Source organism: Lissotriton helveticus, chromosome 6 (assembly GCF_964261635.1).
Source record: "Lissotriton helveticus chromosome 6, aLisHel1.1, whole genome shotgun sequence".
Classification (NCBI taxonomy): Eukaryota; Metazoa; Chordata; class Amphibia; order Caudata; family Salamandridae; genus Lissotriton; species Lissotriton helveticus.
This window is the reverse complement of record NC_136067.1, coordinates 210,319,308-210,335,801: the sequence shown is the minus strand read 5'-3', so window position 1 is coordinate 210,335,801 and position 16,494 is coordinate 210,319,308. Positions and strand designations below refer to the sequence as shown.

At 42.4% G+C, this 16,494-nt stretch overlaps 1 protein-coding gene across 1 annotated transcript in view; it reads left to right on the top strand.

Moving 5' to 3' along the window:
• Positions 1-15,468, top strand: part of LOC144762429 (cytochrome P450 2K1-like) — a 457,464-nt gene extending 441,996 nt beyond the window's left edge. The window contains exon 9 of the mRNA XM_078647611.1: positions 14,953-15,468. Coding sequence (XP_078503737.1) covers positions 14,953-15,134 — 182 coding nt within the window. The 3' untranslated portion in view covers positions 15,135-15,468. The remainder of the gene's footprint in view (positions 1-14,952) is intronic.
• The last annotated feature ends 1,026 nt before the right edge of the window (positions 15,469-16,494 follow it).

Below are 16,494 nucleotides of genomic sequence, written 5' to 3'. Positions count from 1 at the left end.
CATTCGGTATTTACCAAATTGGTAATTGAAATTCAATCCTATGGGCCTTTTGGCCATAGGAATGAATGGGAAATACTGATTCGGTATTTACCGATTCGGTAAATACCGAATCGGTAAATACCGAATCGGCTAGGAAACAAAAGTGAAACTCAGGAGTCAGCCAATCAGGTGCAACCACCCCTTCCCAATCAGGAAGTGGCTACACCCAGGCAGCTGCAAGCAATTAGAAGGTTCTGGAGAGACTGTGAGAGCAGAGCTGAATCCCTGAGCCACAGGAAAACTTTTGTGCTTTTAAAGAAGGAAAATGGCAAACACCAGTGAGAAGGAACTTCCAGAGAGGAAGAGAAAAATAAAATTCAGCACCATGGAGCTGCAGGTCCTCGTTGAGGAGGTGGTGGAAGAACACCATAAATTGTTTGGAAAGTAGTCCCTGACTGTGGCTGAATCTGCCAAAATAAAGATTTGGCTGGAAATACAGTCCAAGGTGAATGCTGTAGGAGTGACTCCAAGGGACATAGATGACCTGAAAAAGTGGTGGTACGACCTCAGGAGCCTGACTAAAAAGAAAATTGCAGAGCTCCACAAAGAAGCAAACAAAACTGGAGGAGGGAAGAACCGTGCTACTCCCCTGACTGAGCTGGAGGAGCTGGTGGAGACTACCATTGAACCAGAGAGCGTCTGTGGACTGGAAGATGCAGACAGCTCAGCCAGAGCTGCCACCAGAAAAGGTAAGTAGAATGCACAGCAATCACCCCCACCCCATCACCTTCCCTTTCCCCTATGTGGCAGTGTTAACCCCACTCCAGTAGAGGTAGCAGCATACAGGAGCAATGCATTATGGGAGATATAGTCATTGTAAGATCTACATCTAAGTAAGTAATGCAACACATATCAGTCACAAGCAAGCTGAGGCAATATGTACAGAGTTTCAGTGAGAAGAATTTAATTGTGTAAGCAGTGAGGCAGGAGCACATAGCTAATGTATGCTTTTATGTCCACAGGTGAGACATCTCGCAGGGGTACCAGGGCGAAGGAAGACACCGCACCACAGAGGGATGACAGCCAGGAGGCAGGCACAAGTGCAGGGAATATAACATGGGACACAACTGCACCAACTACACAGCCACCATCCCAAGACCTTGAAATGTCACCACAGCTGCAGGCCTCCCCAGAGCGTTCACAATCCCCTCTGCTACTGTCCTCACCTGAAATACCTGCGTCACTGCCGCAAACAACACCAGCAGCTCAAAAGAGCAGGAGGCTTGCAGTTGCCCCACTACTAGAAATGGAAACAACAGCAGGTGACATGGAGGGGGATGACACTCCAACCTTGGCTGGGGAAGGACGCAGTGCCACACAGCAGTCCAGCGCAGAGGGTGCCCGCACAGGTACCAGATGCCGCAGGCCCAGATATAGTAGTGAAGTACAACATGTTGAGCGTCCCAGTGTCTTTCTTGGACTGGAGGGTAGCATGGTCAAGATAGAAAGAATGCAGGGGAAGGCCATCCAGTCGGTGCAACGCCAGATGAGGCAGCTGAAAACAAACCTGGAAAACATAGGGAAGGGCATCAGTGCACTGGTGGATGAGAATAAAGAGATGGCATTAGGAATGAGGGAGATGGGTGCAGGGATGCAGGAGATGGCCACAGGGATGCGGGACATGTCACAATCCGTGCAGCTCCTGTCCACAAAACTGGACCAGGACAGGTCGACAAGACGGAAGGACAGGCAGCAAGCGCAGCAACACAATAAGGCAGTGAACTGCCTGGCCACAGCCACTTCCCTTCTATACAGACGATGCGTCAACATGCAAGAGGGACTAACACACATCAGCAGTGAGGTGTCCAGGGGCATTGCAAGGGTTACGAGTGCTGTAGAGGTGCTTCTCAATGCACAGTCAGCACATACTGCTGCTCTGGATGTACCTGAGAGCGAGGAAAGCACCAGTAGGAGCAGCATGACAAGCCCCCCTGTTGCTGAGACACGGAGGAGCAGCAGGCTCCATGGTGCTCCAACACCCCACACACCCAGTGAGGACAGCCAGCAACTTACATCTGGCACCGGTAGGCGTGGCCAAAAATGACTTATGCTGCCCACACTCCATGACCTTTAATGGGGAAGTGAGCCAGGACTACCATTGTTAAATGGATAACATTGTGTTGCACATTTGTGCCCTTCTTTACCTGCATAGTGGCAATGATTAAACTACGTTGGGTACATACTACTCCTGTCTGTGTCTCTTTACTTACTCAGAAATAGTTCTGTGTGATCTCAGCCCGTCTCTGTCTGCCATCTGTTGCTGGCACAACTCCTGCTATGTTGGGTTCAGGCACTGCATGTTCATCATCGTGGTCCTCAAAGTCGCTCAATTCCACCTCTGTGCCCTTCTTTGTAGCAAGGTTGTGCAACATTGCACAAGTTGCATTCATCTTACAGCAGATGAGTGGTGAGTACTGCCGTGCCCCTCCGCTTTTGTGGAGGCAGCGGGACCTGCTTTTCAATAGACCAAAGGTGCACTCCACAATGTTCCTAGTGGATTTGTGTGCCACGTTGTATTGTCTCAGGGTTGAAGGGTTGAGTAGGGGTCAGGATGAACGAGCGGACGACATATGCGCTGTCACCTATTTGTGAATGGGAGAGAAATTACTCACATGCACACAAACACATACTTCTGCAATATCTATTAGGGTGTGTCACAGTATTTTACCTAGCAGGTATCCTTCTCCAAATTCCCCCCCTGTCAGGCGTGTGTAGATCCCACTGTTCTGAAAGATGTAGGAGTCGTGGGTACTTCCTGGGAACTTGGCCACTATGTCTATGTTGTTGGCATCACAGATCACCTGTACATTGATTGTGTGGGTTGACTTCCTGTTTCTGTAAATGTATTTTGTGGCAGCAGGTGGGCATATTGGGATGTGGGTGCCATCAATACAGCCGATGACGTGTGGGAAATTTGCAAATTGATAAAAGTCAGTCTTGGTCTTGAGCAGTTCCGCATGAGTTTCAGGGAAGCAGATGTATCGATGCAGTCTCTGCATCATGGCCTCCAGGAACTTCCTGAAGAAACGGGACAGCCAGCTCTGGGACACCCCACCTAACGCAGCAATTTCACTCTGGTAACTTCCAGATGCAAGCAGGTGTAGGCTACACAGCACATGCACATGTGGTGGGATGGCGTGCGCAATTGGGGTTGGGTGATCCAAAAGTGGGTGCAGGTCCCTGATAATCTCCAGAATGGTTTGGGGGTGTAGCCTGTACTTTGCAATATCTCTGGCTCAGTGATTTGGAAGAGCGTAATCCTCTGCCTGTAGACTTGCTCCTCCCTTCTCCATACCCTCTCTCTTGCTGCCTGTAGCCGTAGCCGCCTTGCTATCACGTAGAATGCTGCCATTCTGGTCACACTGTTGCCTTTTGGGGCCTTTTTTAAGGCCTGCACCTGGTTACCACCTGCTTTCAATCCATGGTAAATACTGACTCTTAAATACCGAATTTCATGAAATTCGGTATTTTAGAAGTTTCCTACATCTCAAAACTCATTTTTTACCATTTCTTATTTACCGATGGTGGCTAATTCCAACATAAGCTCTTCCACAATTTATAGATCATGCATTATGACACAACAATAATTTGCAATTGTGCACACTTGAGATATATAAATCCAATGCAGTAAACATCCACCTTTTACTGAAATGTTCATCACCAAAATCACTTGGTACGGACCATTCAGCTGAGGCTCCAGGCACGTTTCTCTAATGTGCTTCTTCACAATTTAGATTAGATTAAAAATAACTTTATTGCGTGATTTAAAAAACCATTGCAAGTACAGGATTTAGAAGGTATCAAAAAATGTCATTTAAAATACATTTAAAAAGTTTGTTTAAAAGAAAGGGGATAAGTAATATTCAGTGTGGGTAAGTAATATTCGATATGGGTAAAAAAGATGGTGAGGCCTGCCAAGTCATTATACTAACGATTGACCACAGACACAAAGTTTTTTCGCTGCGTGATCCATAAATCTTACAATGGCACAGTTTAATTTAGTGTTCTTCGGATCGAAGCAAGCTAGGACTGCTGCTCTACATGTTCTTATCATTTTTTTATTCCAGAGATACTTGAAGAGGGCCCATCTTTCAGTCAGCAGCTGGGGGCAAAGACAAATGATATGTATTATGTCTTCTTTATACTCCCCGCAAAGTCGGCATGAGTCTCGTCCTTGCTCTCTTTTCCATTTTGGCAAATGAACCAACAAATTAAAAAATCCCAGTCTCAATTTTAAAAAGCTTAATTTCGTTCGTGCAGTGAAGGATACGGTTAGATACTGCTGTGGAATCAATAAGGAATACGATTGCAGAGTCAACCACCCGTGACTTCTTTTGGCTAAGCGTGCCTTGTCTTTGACTATTGAGAGCTGTTTAGTGCTTATTTTCGCCAGTCTTTTGAATTCCTTCTGGGTTACATACATGCTCCAAAGATCCTTTAGGCATAGGATTGTTAGCCCTTTTAACCAGTAGTCATGGCCTGCTCGCCATGAGTTAGTTTCGAGGATGGCCCACAAGTGATGTCCTAGGCTGCCTTCCTTTGATGACCTCAGTTTGTGACAACACACAAGAAAAGTCATAGCCCTGGCAAGTGGTTGATGGCAAATTCCCAATTCCAACCTTATTTGTGCCGGTGATGTTTGGGATGGTAGCTTGAATACAGATCTATATATTTTTGTATTGATTTTGTCCAATTGGCCGCTGTCCAGACCTTGTAGGACTTCGCTGCCATAGGTTAGAGTAGGGATGATTTTTGCTTGTGCAACCTGTATTGTTGGTGCGAAAGTTGGGCCTTGTAATTTCTTCTGAATTGAACCAATTGCAAAAGCAAGTGCAGCACCCTTCCTTTTTTGTTCTTCTAAATGGGATTTATATTTATCGTTGTTATTGAAGGTAACTCCCAGATACTTATGGCTATATGACTCCACAACACTTTCCTTGTTCAAATTCCAAGACAGTTTTTTTGCTTTCCCCGGACGGACTGCCAACATTTTCGTCTTCTTATTGTTGATTTGGAGCTCGTTCTTAATTGCGTATTCAGAGGTTGCATCCAGGAGCCTTTGCATTCCAATCTTTGTTTTACTGAGGAGGACCACGTCATCAGCATACAAGAGGTTTGACAGCAACAGATCAGCCACTTTAGGGCTTCTTCACAATAATCTAGTCTCCAGGATCTAGGTCATTTCATATGGTTTATACTTTCCAAAGTAAAAATGTGGGTTTGTTGGGCAACATACACATTAGAACTGTCCAAGACTAATTCCATGCACTCCCTTAGGATATGGTGGCCTTAATCCTGCAAGCTCACAGTGCATTATCTGAAACCCTAACCTGACAAGGTAACAAATGGATTGTGTAACCTCAGAACACGACAACCCTGACTCCCCAGATCTAAAACCTTTTTGTTTGATTGCTTATGCATGCTCAAAGAAATAAGCAAGAAATACACAGCATGCAGTTTCAATATTTGTTGAAGCATTGTGATTCTTGAGTAAAATAAGTGTGTTGCAATAATCAATAGCAAGAAACAGAATAACCTAATCAGCATTATGAGAATGGTGAAAAAGATAAATAGTTCCACCATTGTGCAATAACGGTGACTATATGTTGGCATAGAGGTATGGTGTTATATTGTACTCTTACCCAGTGCTCCCTAACCTAGTGTGTCTAGGGTGGGTGAATCTTATGGGTCCCTGTCAGGTGATCTAACTCCCCATTACCTGTGGGTAAGTGTCATCAGGGTGCCCACATTGGTGGAGAGTTGGGCATCCTCCCTCGCAGAGGGAAACAGGAATCAGCTGGACTGGAATTTCGGCATGGGGTCACCGCTAAGTGCTGTGAAATGCTCCTCTAACTAAACAAGGAAGTGATGCTGTTTATATAATAAACATCACCCATTCTGCCATGTTGTAGCCCCAGTCAGGCTGCTAGTGTTTCTTCTATTGTGATAGCTCTGTCGCCGAACAGACAAAAATAAGTGACAACAGTTTGCGTAATGAGCTCAGCCTTTGTACAGAATGTTCAAGGTAGTTGATAATATGCTCACAAAATGGAAATGTAAGCAAAAGCTGTATCACTGAATATTATCCTGCATAGGCACACAATGAAATGTGTGTTGAATGTCAATGTTCAGTGTTCAAGAAAAGATGTCAAGTTTAAACGTGAGCATGGGAAATGGTGGCGTTCCCGCTTGATCCAAATGTGACCACATGACAGTCATGGCATGGCTCTCCACTTGTTGAAAGTTTTGCGAATTTCCTTTGGTGGGAGATGGAGCTTACAGAATCAGCCAAACTTTTAAAGTAATCCAGAACCAAATCATTAATAATATTCAGAAAGGCATCCGAAGGAATGTCAGGAATCCTTATGGCACTTATTAGCACTTCGTTAGAAATTAATACTGTGCTTTTTTTGGGTGTGCTTCTCATACTCAATGCAACCCCAAGAAGGGCATCTTCAGTGAAGTTGAGGCACACACTTTGTCAATTTTGGTTTCATTTTATGGTTAGTCCTCTCCATTATACCTGATGCTTCAGGATGGTAACTACAATGGAATTTCTGATTGATGTTCAGTGCTATGCATGACTCTCATCACATTGTTTTTAAAATGAGCTAGAGGTCCATTCCCTCTGCAATAGCTTGGCTACTGTGAGTGCGTCACAATGCTTAGGTGGGAACTCTTGAATCCATTTGCTAAATGAAAGATAACCACCAAAATTTAACACAAACCCTTACACTGTGGCACTTCTACAAATCTTTAAATTTTGTGGAAGGACCTGCCGATTTTACCCACATGAATCAGGCTCATTCTTGTCTTTTTGCAAACACATACCTGCTGACAGATAATACCTCTCTTGCACAGATTCACATTAAACACCCTATAATGAGGATGACACCAATTTTATAAACATCATATTCATCCCATCACGGCTCACATGTCTATGTCCATGCATGTACTTGCCATTGCAATAACATTGAATCTGGAAACACAACCATCCCATCTGTTGACTTTCTCAAATCATCTTTATCTTGATAACACACTGCTTTTTCCCAATATTTTCTTTCCTCTTCATACACCTGACAGTGCATATTCTTCAACTGCTCAACTGTTTGCACTGTTCTTACTGATATTGACAAAAAGCGGTTAATTTTACTCCCTTCTGTTTTCAAATTTTCATTTTTTTTACAACAGCAATTTTGTTTGGCATTTGCAAGGCAGCAAGTCAATCTACAATTTGTGGTCCATTTTTAATGGGAGTTACAGACGATGTCGTCCGACTGCTTTGTGACCCTAAATGTACAAAATAGTGAACCACTCAAAAACCATAATAGCTATCTATGTACATTGTAATACTCAATTCATTGGCCTTGAAGCATTCTCCTATATGTGCAATCAAATCTGCTACATGCGATGAAGTTACATTATTCGATGCCGCCACAATATATGCCACTGTGTAGACAGCATGCGCTCCCCGAAGAGTTCAATGAAGGACTAGCAGGCAAGACCATCCACAAATAAAATCAAATAAGACAACTTGAGTAGTACATCTTGAATGTCTGGTATTGGTTTTGTCAACAACTCTGTCACATTAATACAATCATGATCACCGTCATCTGCTTCATCTCTCTCATACCCCTTTGGCAAAGGCAAGATTGTGGCAGGATTCAGGGTATTAAAACATCTGAATATTCTTTGCTGCCAAGATTTTGTGTTCATATTTGGTCAAGCAACTATTTGTTAGATGCTGAGTGCAGTTGCAAGTCAGCAATGTCTTTACTGAATATGGAACAAACATGAGTGTGTACTCCATCACAGTTGCTTCACTCTTAACAGTTGCTAAAGAGGCCATTGCAATATTTTTTATTGCAAACCATGCAAAGAGATGGCTACTGGATCCAATGCTGTAGCCAAATATGCAGCGGGCCATTTTTCCACTCCATGTTGCTAAGTCAAACAGAAAGTGCACTCCCTACTCTTTTGTGACAGAATAAATAAAAAATATTTCTTGAAATTGGGCATTACTAGAGCAGGAGTGCTTCAAAACTATCTCTGAGATCTAAAAAGGCATATACACATTCATCTTCTAAGGGTACCGTGTCCCTCACATCACTTCCCTCACATCACTGTGAGTCAGTCACTTTCCAAACATTCCAATCATGGAAAAGGTTGGACAGAAGCCATACATTCCCAAAAATTATTTCTTTGAATTTGGTGTGTACATTATCAAAATTGTAGTAATGTATTCTTTGAACACTGCTCTACACCGCTCTTACTTCCTTTTCAAGTTAATGCCCCCCAAAAATTACTTGTTTCTGACAATATAGCAACTTGGCAAGGGACACTTCAAGCCCATTTTCCGCAAAATGATTTAATGGAGCAATTGTATCAAGTCTACAGCCTTCTCTCATTCTAGCAGCTATCGTCAGGTCAATATATTGTACCAGCACTGACTCACAGGCAAATCTAAACTTTCCAAATCTTTCTTTAGTATTTCAGAAAAAAATTATGTACTCTCAGTATATCCTTGTGAAATTCTACACCAAATGGAGATTGTATTTTGAAATTTGGATGCAAAAAGATATTGACTATTCTCTAGAAGAGGATTTGATAAACATTCTTCACTATGATAGTGAACCACTCAGCTCCTGCTGGAATCTCAAATAAAATTACTGCAGGATTTGGTGCCACGGGCCAACATGGAATCACAATACTATTAATTTTGTGCAAGTGTGCCACTTTCTGCTTGTGTTTTTTATTTCAATGATTGGATAGTTACATGGACTATCTACGCCTTTTTTAATATGCCCTGTGCAATCATCTTTTCAATGGCACGTGAAATCTCCTCCTCTTTTTCATGAGTTGGTCTGTATCGAAGAGTACAGGGAAACGCTGTAATTGATTTTCAAGTGATCTGCACTGGCTCTGCACTTTTAATAATTTCTTGCAAAATCCCAACTCTCCTTATTCACAGTGAGGCACATGCATCAAGCCATTTTTCATTCGCAAACTGACCGATTCGCAGAATCTACCCATTTGTGAACGGAAAAAAGCAATTTCAAATGCATAAAAGGCTTGACATGTGCTTACAGGTAATCACAATTGTTAGATCTGGCATCTTTGGCGTGGTTTCCCCTGACTTTTTGCCTCTACCTCCTGCATTTTTGATGCTGTGCTGGATTTCGTTTTTGCCGGTTTAGATGCTTTGGGCACTTTGCCACTGCTGATCAGTGCCAAAGTGCAAGTGCTCCCTAAGTAAATTGTTATTGTGATTGGTTATCCATGTTTGGCATATTTGTTTTACCAGTAGGTCCCCAGTAAAGTGCACTGAGTGTGCCATGGTGGTGATTCAAATGCTACTAGTGGGCCTGCAGCACTGATTGTGCCACCCACATGAGTAGCCCTAAAATGGTGTCTCTGGCCTGCCACCGCAGTGCCTGTGTGCAGCTGCTAACTGCCATGCTGCCATGCTGACCTGACCAGTGTCCCCACTGGCCAGGTCTAACCCTTCCCTTTCTGTACACATTGGGCACCTCTATGGAAGGCCCAAGGTACCCTCCCGGGCAGGGTGCAGTGTATGTGAAAGGTAGAGCATGTACTAGTTAAGGTGACATGCTCTGATAGTGAATTACAGCTATTTTCGTGTTTCACTATTCAAAGGCTATCTTGCCCATGGGCCATAATGGGGAATGCTGTGTATAATGTTTGCCTACATATCTTCCCATAGGATCCAGATAGAAAATTGAAGTCTGGTATCCCTGAACTCAGAATTTATTAACCCATCTTTTAGAAAGGATGGTTTTTAAATCCTGTGTTTGGAAACAGCAGTTTTAGAAAGTAGCTCTTTCCTTGTCTGACCTTTGTGTGTGCCTTTGCCTGTTTGTGAATTGACTGTCTGGTTTGTGAGTGACAGGGGCTGGGGTGGCTCCAGGAGGCTGGATGAGTCAGCACTGGACTGAATAGCTCCATCTGCATCTTGAGTGGTGGGAGGGGATAGCACTTGGGTCTGAATAGGGCTGTGCCTGCCTTCCTCAATGCTGGCTCCACCTCCTGCTGCCCAGCAGACGACCCTGCCCCTCTCTCTCAAAGGAAAGAACGAGTCATGTAAACAGAGTGCTCCATGACTGACCAGAACTGGTTTGGACCAGGCAAAGACCTCTCTGCCTACAGAGAACAATAAAATATGGGTATAAGAAGGGATACCCAAACCCCTGAACTTTAGATCATCCTGGAATAAAGAAGGAACCTCTGCCGAGGAGAAAGCTGAAAGAATGAATAAGAAGGACTGACTTGCTGTAACGCTGGCCTGCAGTTGCTTTGCTGTCAAGGAGAGGGGAAGGACTTTGCTGTTGCTGGGTCCCCTTGCTTGAAGAGATCTCCTTGGGCCTGAAGAGAGCTGGCCTCCTGTTCAGAAGTCCGAGGAACAAAAGGACTTCACCCCCAGCTTCCCCCCTGAACTCTGCTGTGGGAGTTATGACCTGCCTAGAGTGCTTGATCCATTTGTGGGGCCTCTGGAGGTTTTTACCTGCTGTTTGGGGAGCTTGACAAGAAGAAAAGAAGAAGATCTACAATGTGCACCCATCGCTCACTGGTGAAGCGCATCGTCGACAGTGTGAGAAGATTTCCGTCACAGCGAAGATCGTTGCAGCGCCTGCATCCGCTGCAAAAACCAACGTATCGTTCGCTTGCGGAGCACATTGCCCCGTTGCGAAAAGATTCCTGTCACTGCGAGTATCGTCGCAGAGTCTAATGCCATCGCATTGAGGGGCCGCGGCAGAAGAGGATCAATGCTGCACCGCGCATCGTCGCTGCACCGAAGATCATCGCCGCCCTTAAGATCGTCGCATTGTGCCTGTGCGAGACGCATCCTACTGGAGAAACTGCACCCCGGAATCCATACAAGGTATCGCATCACTCCCCATACAGAACGGATTTGTCGCAACACGCCTGCTGCGTGTAGCGGGGTTGTTGCATCACCTCCTCAGGGTCTCAGGATTGACGCATCGCTTGTTTTTCGACACTGCAGTTGCCGCATGGAACTTTTGTCGCATCTACAGGTACTTTGGGCTAAAAGTGATACAACTGTGGATTATTTTGACGCAAACCCTTCAACCCTTTTTAAAGACTTATTTTTGAACAGTGTATGTTGGATTTTTGTCGTTTTGGTCTTGTGTAGTTCAGATTAAATACTTTATTTTTCTAAGCTGGTATGGATTCCATTTGTGGTGTTTTCACTGTGTTACTGTGAGTGTTGGTACAAATACTTTACACATGGCCTTTGATAAGCCTGTCTGCTCATGCCAAGCTACCAAGGGGGTGAGCAGGGGTTATCTAAAGAGTGTATCCCCCTTACCCTGACTAGAAGCAAGAGTCCCTATTTGGACATTGGTACCGACCTCTGGCAACTAGAGACCCCCAGACCTAACAGCAATTATTTGCGATTACCTAAATTGCGTATGCCTTTAGGGAATCTCAATTTGTGATTCCCTAATGCCGATGCATGTAGCTTTTCCTAAATGCGAACTATGGATTTAGGAAATGCAAATTACCATCAACTTCAAGTTGATGGTAATATGTGCATGCTTTAAAACATGCCCAAAAATGCATTTTTCAAAGTGCCATGTAGCACCCACATGCCCTTAGGTCATGTGTGTACTTTACATTTGCCCACTTACCTTTTTTTGGGGGTGCTTCAGGGGGGCCCTAGCCCCCCGGCACCCTTGGATTTGCATTCATTATTTGTGATTACCAATTTGGTAATCGCAATTAGCGTATGCAATGCCATTCATTCCTATGGGTCTGCAGGCTCATAGGAATGAATGGAGTCACATTAGGTAATAGTGATTCGCAATTTCCAAATCACTATTAGCTAAAGCTAAGGAATCATATTTTCTTTTGCGATTCCTGCATGCATAAGCATTTGCAATTACCAAATAGCGGTTCCTTAAAAATCGCTATATGGTAAACGCAAATTGTAACTTCGATGCATGTGCCTCAGTATATCTTAAATCTGGAGGCAGGTTTTCCAAAGGGACCAATGAAAACATGTTAATCTTTCATTGCTCGTGATTTATTTTGAAATGTAAGTCTTCATCTTGTGTTTGAACGCCAACACTATCTGGTGTGCAATTGATCAAACAGTTTAGTTTACACAAGATATCATGGCCCAACAAATCAACTCTATTTGTTTCATGATTATTTATAGTTGAACCAATTTTCACTGGAACATTAGCTGACAAGTTTTAAGCCACCTATTTATTTGAAATCCCTACTACTTAGATTTATTTTCCCGAGAGGATTTATTTTCATGTGTCGGTTGAAAACTGTACTGGACGGCCATTCACTTCTTACTTCACAAAAAGCCAATCCTGGTCTACCTTAGGACTGCACTGTGTATACAATCATCTACCTTCACCAGGCGCCGTCATTGTGCTTGACGCAGTCCTGTGAAAAATTGATTATTTCATTAATTACTGAATGTTTTTGCTGAAATGTGAAATTTGGCTGAAATCCCTGCATGCTATTTGCACATTCTGGTGCATGACTGAGGCTGAATGCATATTCCCGTTGATTAGGCTTGGATTCTGCATGTTTTCCAGAGAAGCCGATTGGGTTGGGACCATTGATCATGTCTTCCGATTCTCCTGCGTCGTTCATTAGCACTTTGCATACCAACACGAGCACCAAAACCAAGAGCATGAAAACCACCTTGACTAGCCTTCTGCAAGAACTTTATTAAAGCCACCATCAACTTCTTCGTTATTTTCTTTTTAGCATCGCAACAGTCAACAAAATACTTTGCATAGGCATAGGCAAAGTATTGTGCATAGGACAATTTTCATTCCGAACACATCACACTTTTCTGAATATAAACACTACTTTCCAGATGCAATCCCAGATCAAATGCAGAGACTATCCTACCTGCATCAATCTCTCATAATATACATGTACTAAATGATCTGAATTTTGTGCTACTCTCATAATTTTTGACAAATCGACTTAGTTCTGTGGAACCTTTTTTTTCAAATGTTCAATAACTTGATTATAATTCTCCATAACAATTGGGGAGGGCTTATTAAAACGAGCTTCTCTGCAGTTGTTCTTCTGGCCACTGTACTGTGGTTTGTGACACTGTTGATACCTCCTCTTCACTATCCTCCCTAAACACCCTCTGAATCACAGTCTATGCCTCAATTGATTCCTCTTAACTCTGACCACTCCTTTTCTGTCTCTTGGGACCCTTATTCAGGGAACTACCAGTTGGTGTTCCCCAAGGATCTATCATACGTCCTCTCCTTTTCTTTCTCTCTATAGACCCTCACCTGATGACATCATCTGCTCATTAGGTTTCTCATCTCATCTATGCATTGATGAACCACACAAAATGTGTTCTCATTTACAACGGTCTCACCCTTCCACCAGGCTCAAATATATAATTATCTTACTGCCCTTCATTCCTAGGTGGCTCTAGGTTTCATCATACTGAACTCAACATAGACGGAGATCCTAAACCCACCCCCATAACTACCTAATCTACTTCCCTACCAACACCATGGCTTTCACCTCCTCTGATAAAAAAAAATGATGTTCTGTTTATTCCCTCTAATAAAATGAAGCCTTACATTGCTAGTACTGCCACTTAAGTGATTTATCAAGGACTAAATTAATTCACAATCCAATTCATCCCTTTGCACACGACCAAAGCACTGATGAATTCAACTGTAATTTGATTACTGCAATTGTCTTCTTTTGTAAATACTCGCCACTAAACATCATTTTAAACATCGCCACTATACAATTTTATAATGTCCCAAAACACATGCCTACCTCACCTTATCGCCAACATTCTGGCTGGTGATCCACCATAACCAGTGCCTTTGTAGCTTCTGTTGATACTATTTAAAGCCATCCAAGACACATCCATTGACTACCTCTCTGAAACCTTTGCCTGACATGTTTCCACTGCAGACCAGAACTCCCTAGTCTCACTTAAAACAGCTGTGAGCTACGTCTATAATCTGTTCTTTCTACTATCTAGTACTCCCCTTATATTTTATAAAAGCCATAAAGACTCTGCCTCTTTGTACTGGAAAGCAGAAATTATTTCTCACTTGGTGATCGTAAATGAGTATATTGTTGCATGGGTGTTTTGTTATTAGGAATGTAATAAGATACATATCTATCCTCACTGATAATTTGCATCAATACAAACACAAATGTTGGTCTCTTATTCACCTGTTATTCAACATCAAATTACTGCTCTATGTATCAACATTTTCCTCCTTGTAGTGTATTTGTGTTTGAAATGCTGTGATCCCTAAATTCAAGAAAAAATGAGTTCATTACACAAGCAACGCATGAAAACTTCCCTCGGTAGGATTTATAGCTGCCTCGTCCTCAAATCATCAAGAGAACTATGCATGAGTTTGGAGTGTGCCATCAGCACATTTTCTGATTTAAAACTGTAGTAAAAAGCAGACGGGCCTTCCAAATGAGGGTTGATTCTGGCTATGAAAGTGAAGGCTGTGCAATAATAACCCAGAAACAACTTTGTTTACACCTCCCCTTTAATCCACAGCCTGTTTAAGAGAATGCTGGGACAAAGTGACCAGACCAGAGTCTATATATCATCAGAGGAGTTTAGTGCTACCAAGGAAAGCAAAATCCATCTCAAGACTCGAGATGCCTCTGATAATTTATTTTTTAAGGAAACTGATGGATACTACAAGAAAAATAAACAAATGGAAAGAATGCATCACCTGCATAGTGCCTGTAGTACCAACAGGAAAATGCTAATGTTCAGAACACCATCTGAAGAACAACAATCTAGTGCCCAAAGATCTAGTCTGTTGATTTGTAGCTACATATCTTTTTTTTTTGTGTTCTTGATGAATGAACCTAATTTGCTTGTTTCAGGTCGGCGGATCTGTGCTGGTGAGACTCTTGCTAGGATGGAGCTCTTCCTCTTCTTCACAAGCCTGCTGCAGAAGTTCACCTTCCGCCTTCCTCCTGGGGTAACTGATGTAGATTTTACTCCTGCAGAAGGCTTAACCCTACCACCGATGCCTCACAAGATCTGCGCTGTGGCACGCTCATGAGCAACACCCAACTATCAGCAAACAGGAGCAACGTCAAAATTATTAGTTTGGACGGTAGTTTGTAGGCTACCAAGTGATTGGTTTGTAAGACCAACATTTCAATCAATACATGCTCATATGTTTGTGATTACGTTTAGAACAATTCTCTCACAATTATATAATATGTAATAATATTTTTCTTTTTTTATATTTTACACAAATCCTTTTCTGTTTGCAATTTGCAGGTGATTAGAATTAGTGTAACATTCCCGAACCCATTGCAGATAAGTAGCAATACAATGTTTTGTTATTTTGTATCGTTATATTGAAACTGATATTATGGGGTACATAAGAGGTTGTGTTGTCTTTGACTTACAATCACAAATTATGTTGTACTTTTGTGAGAACAGATTTAATTTAGCTAGTTCATAAAAAATAAAGCACAAAATTTACAAAACCCAAAAAGCTGCATTCAATGTGACCGTCGTATGTTAAAGTTGTGTCTATTATATTTTTTTAATTTATCAGTCATTCAAAAATACACAAACATTGTAAAGCATTTCATGACTACCAAACTAAAAAGCAATTCAAATTTCTAATCTCGTATGTCGACTCCATCCACAAATATGTTTTTTTTTTAACTTAAGTGTTTAAGGATATTGTGTCATCCTGCACGGTCTTCAGTATGCGAGATTCTTCGTTAGAAGGTGGAAAGGAGGCAAGGTGCTATTGCAGCAGTTGCATTTTGTGCCATGGCCTTCATCCCATGTAGAGCAATAGTAATTATTGTCTATATTAAGGTTCTCAGCCAACAGCCAACCTGCTGTTTTCCATGTATCGGTGTCATAACTTTTTACATTAAAAGGGCCAGTTGATGGATCAGGCTAACTGTGAGTCTTAAAGAGATAAGAGCCCTAAACATAGTCTTTGAATTTAGCCAGATGACAAATATAAGAATAAACATATTAAGATTAACACAGGAAAATTCACTTGAGACACGATTCAATATACAACCCAAAAAGGCTTATTTAAAGTTTAGAATCAATACAGAAGGCAAAATGCAATGGTTAGCCAATCACATCAAGTAATGCAAATTCCAAGCATCATTGGCAGGGGGATGATAGACTTAATCTAGTCAATAGCCAGAATCAATTATGGTCAGGCTAAAAGTGAATGGCGAGCAAAATGTCATAAGGAGTGCTCAGTTGAAGGCCGGAAAGAACATGAAAATAGTAAAAGTGCAGATCGATAAACAGACTAACATGGAGTCTGTTCTCTAAAGGAATCGGGAAGGACCCTAACCAAAATAATGGGATCTGCCTCTTGATAGCTAGGGCAATCTTGGCGCTTCCCCCAAATGAAAAGCGTTTATGCACTCTTG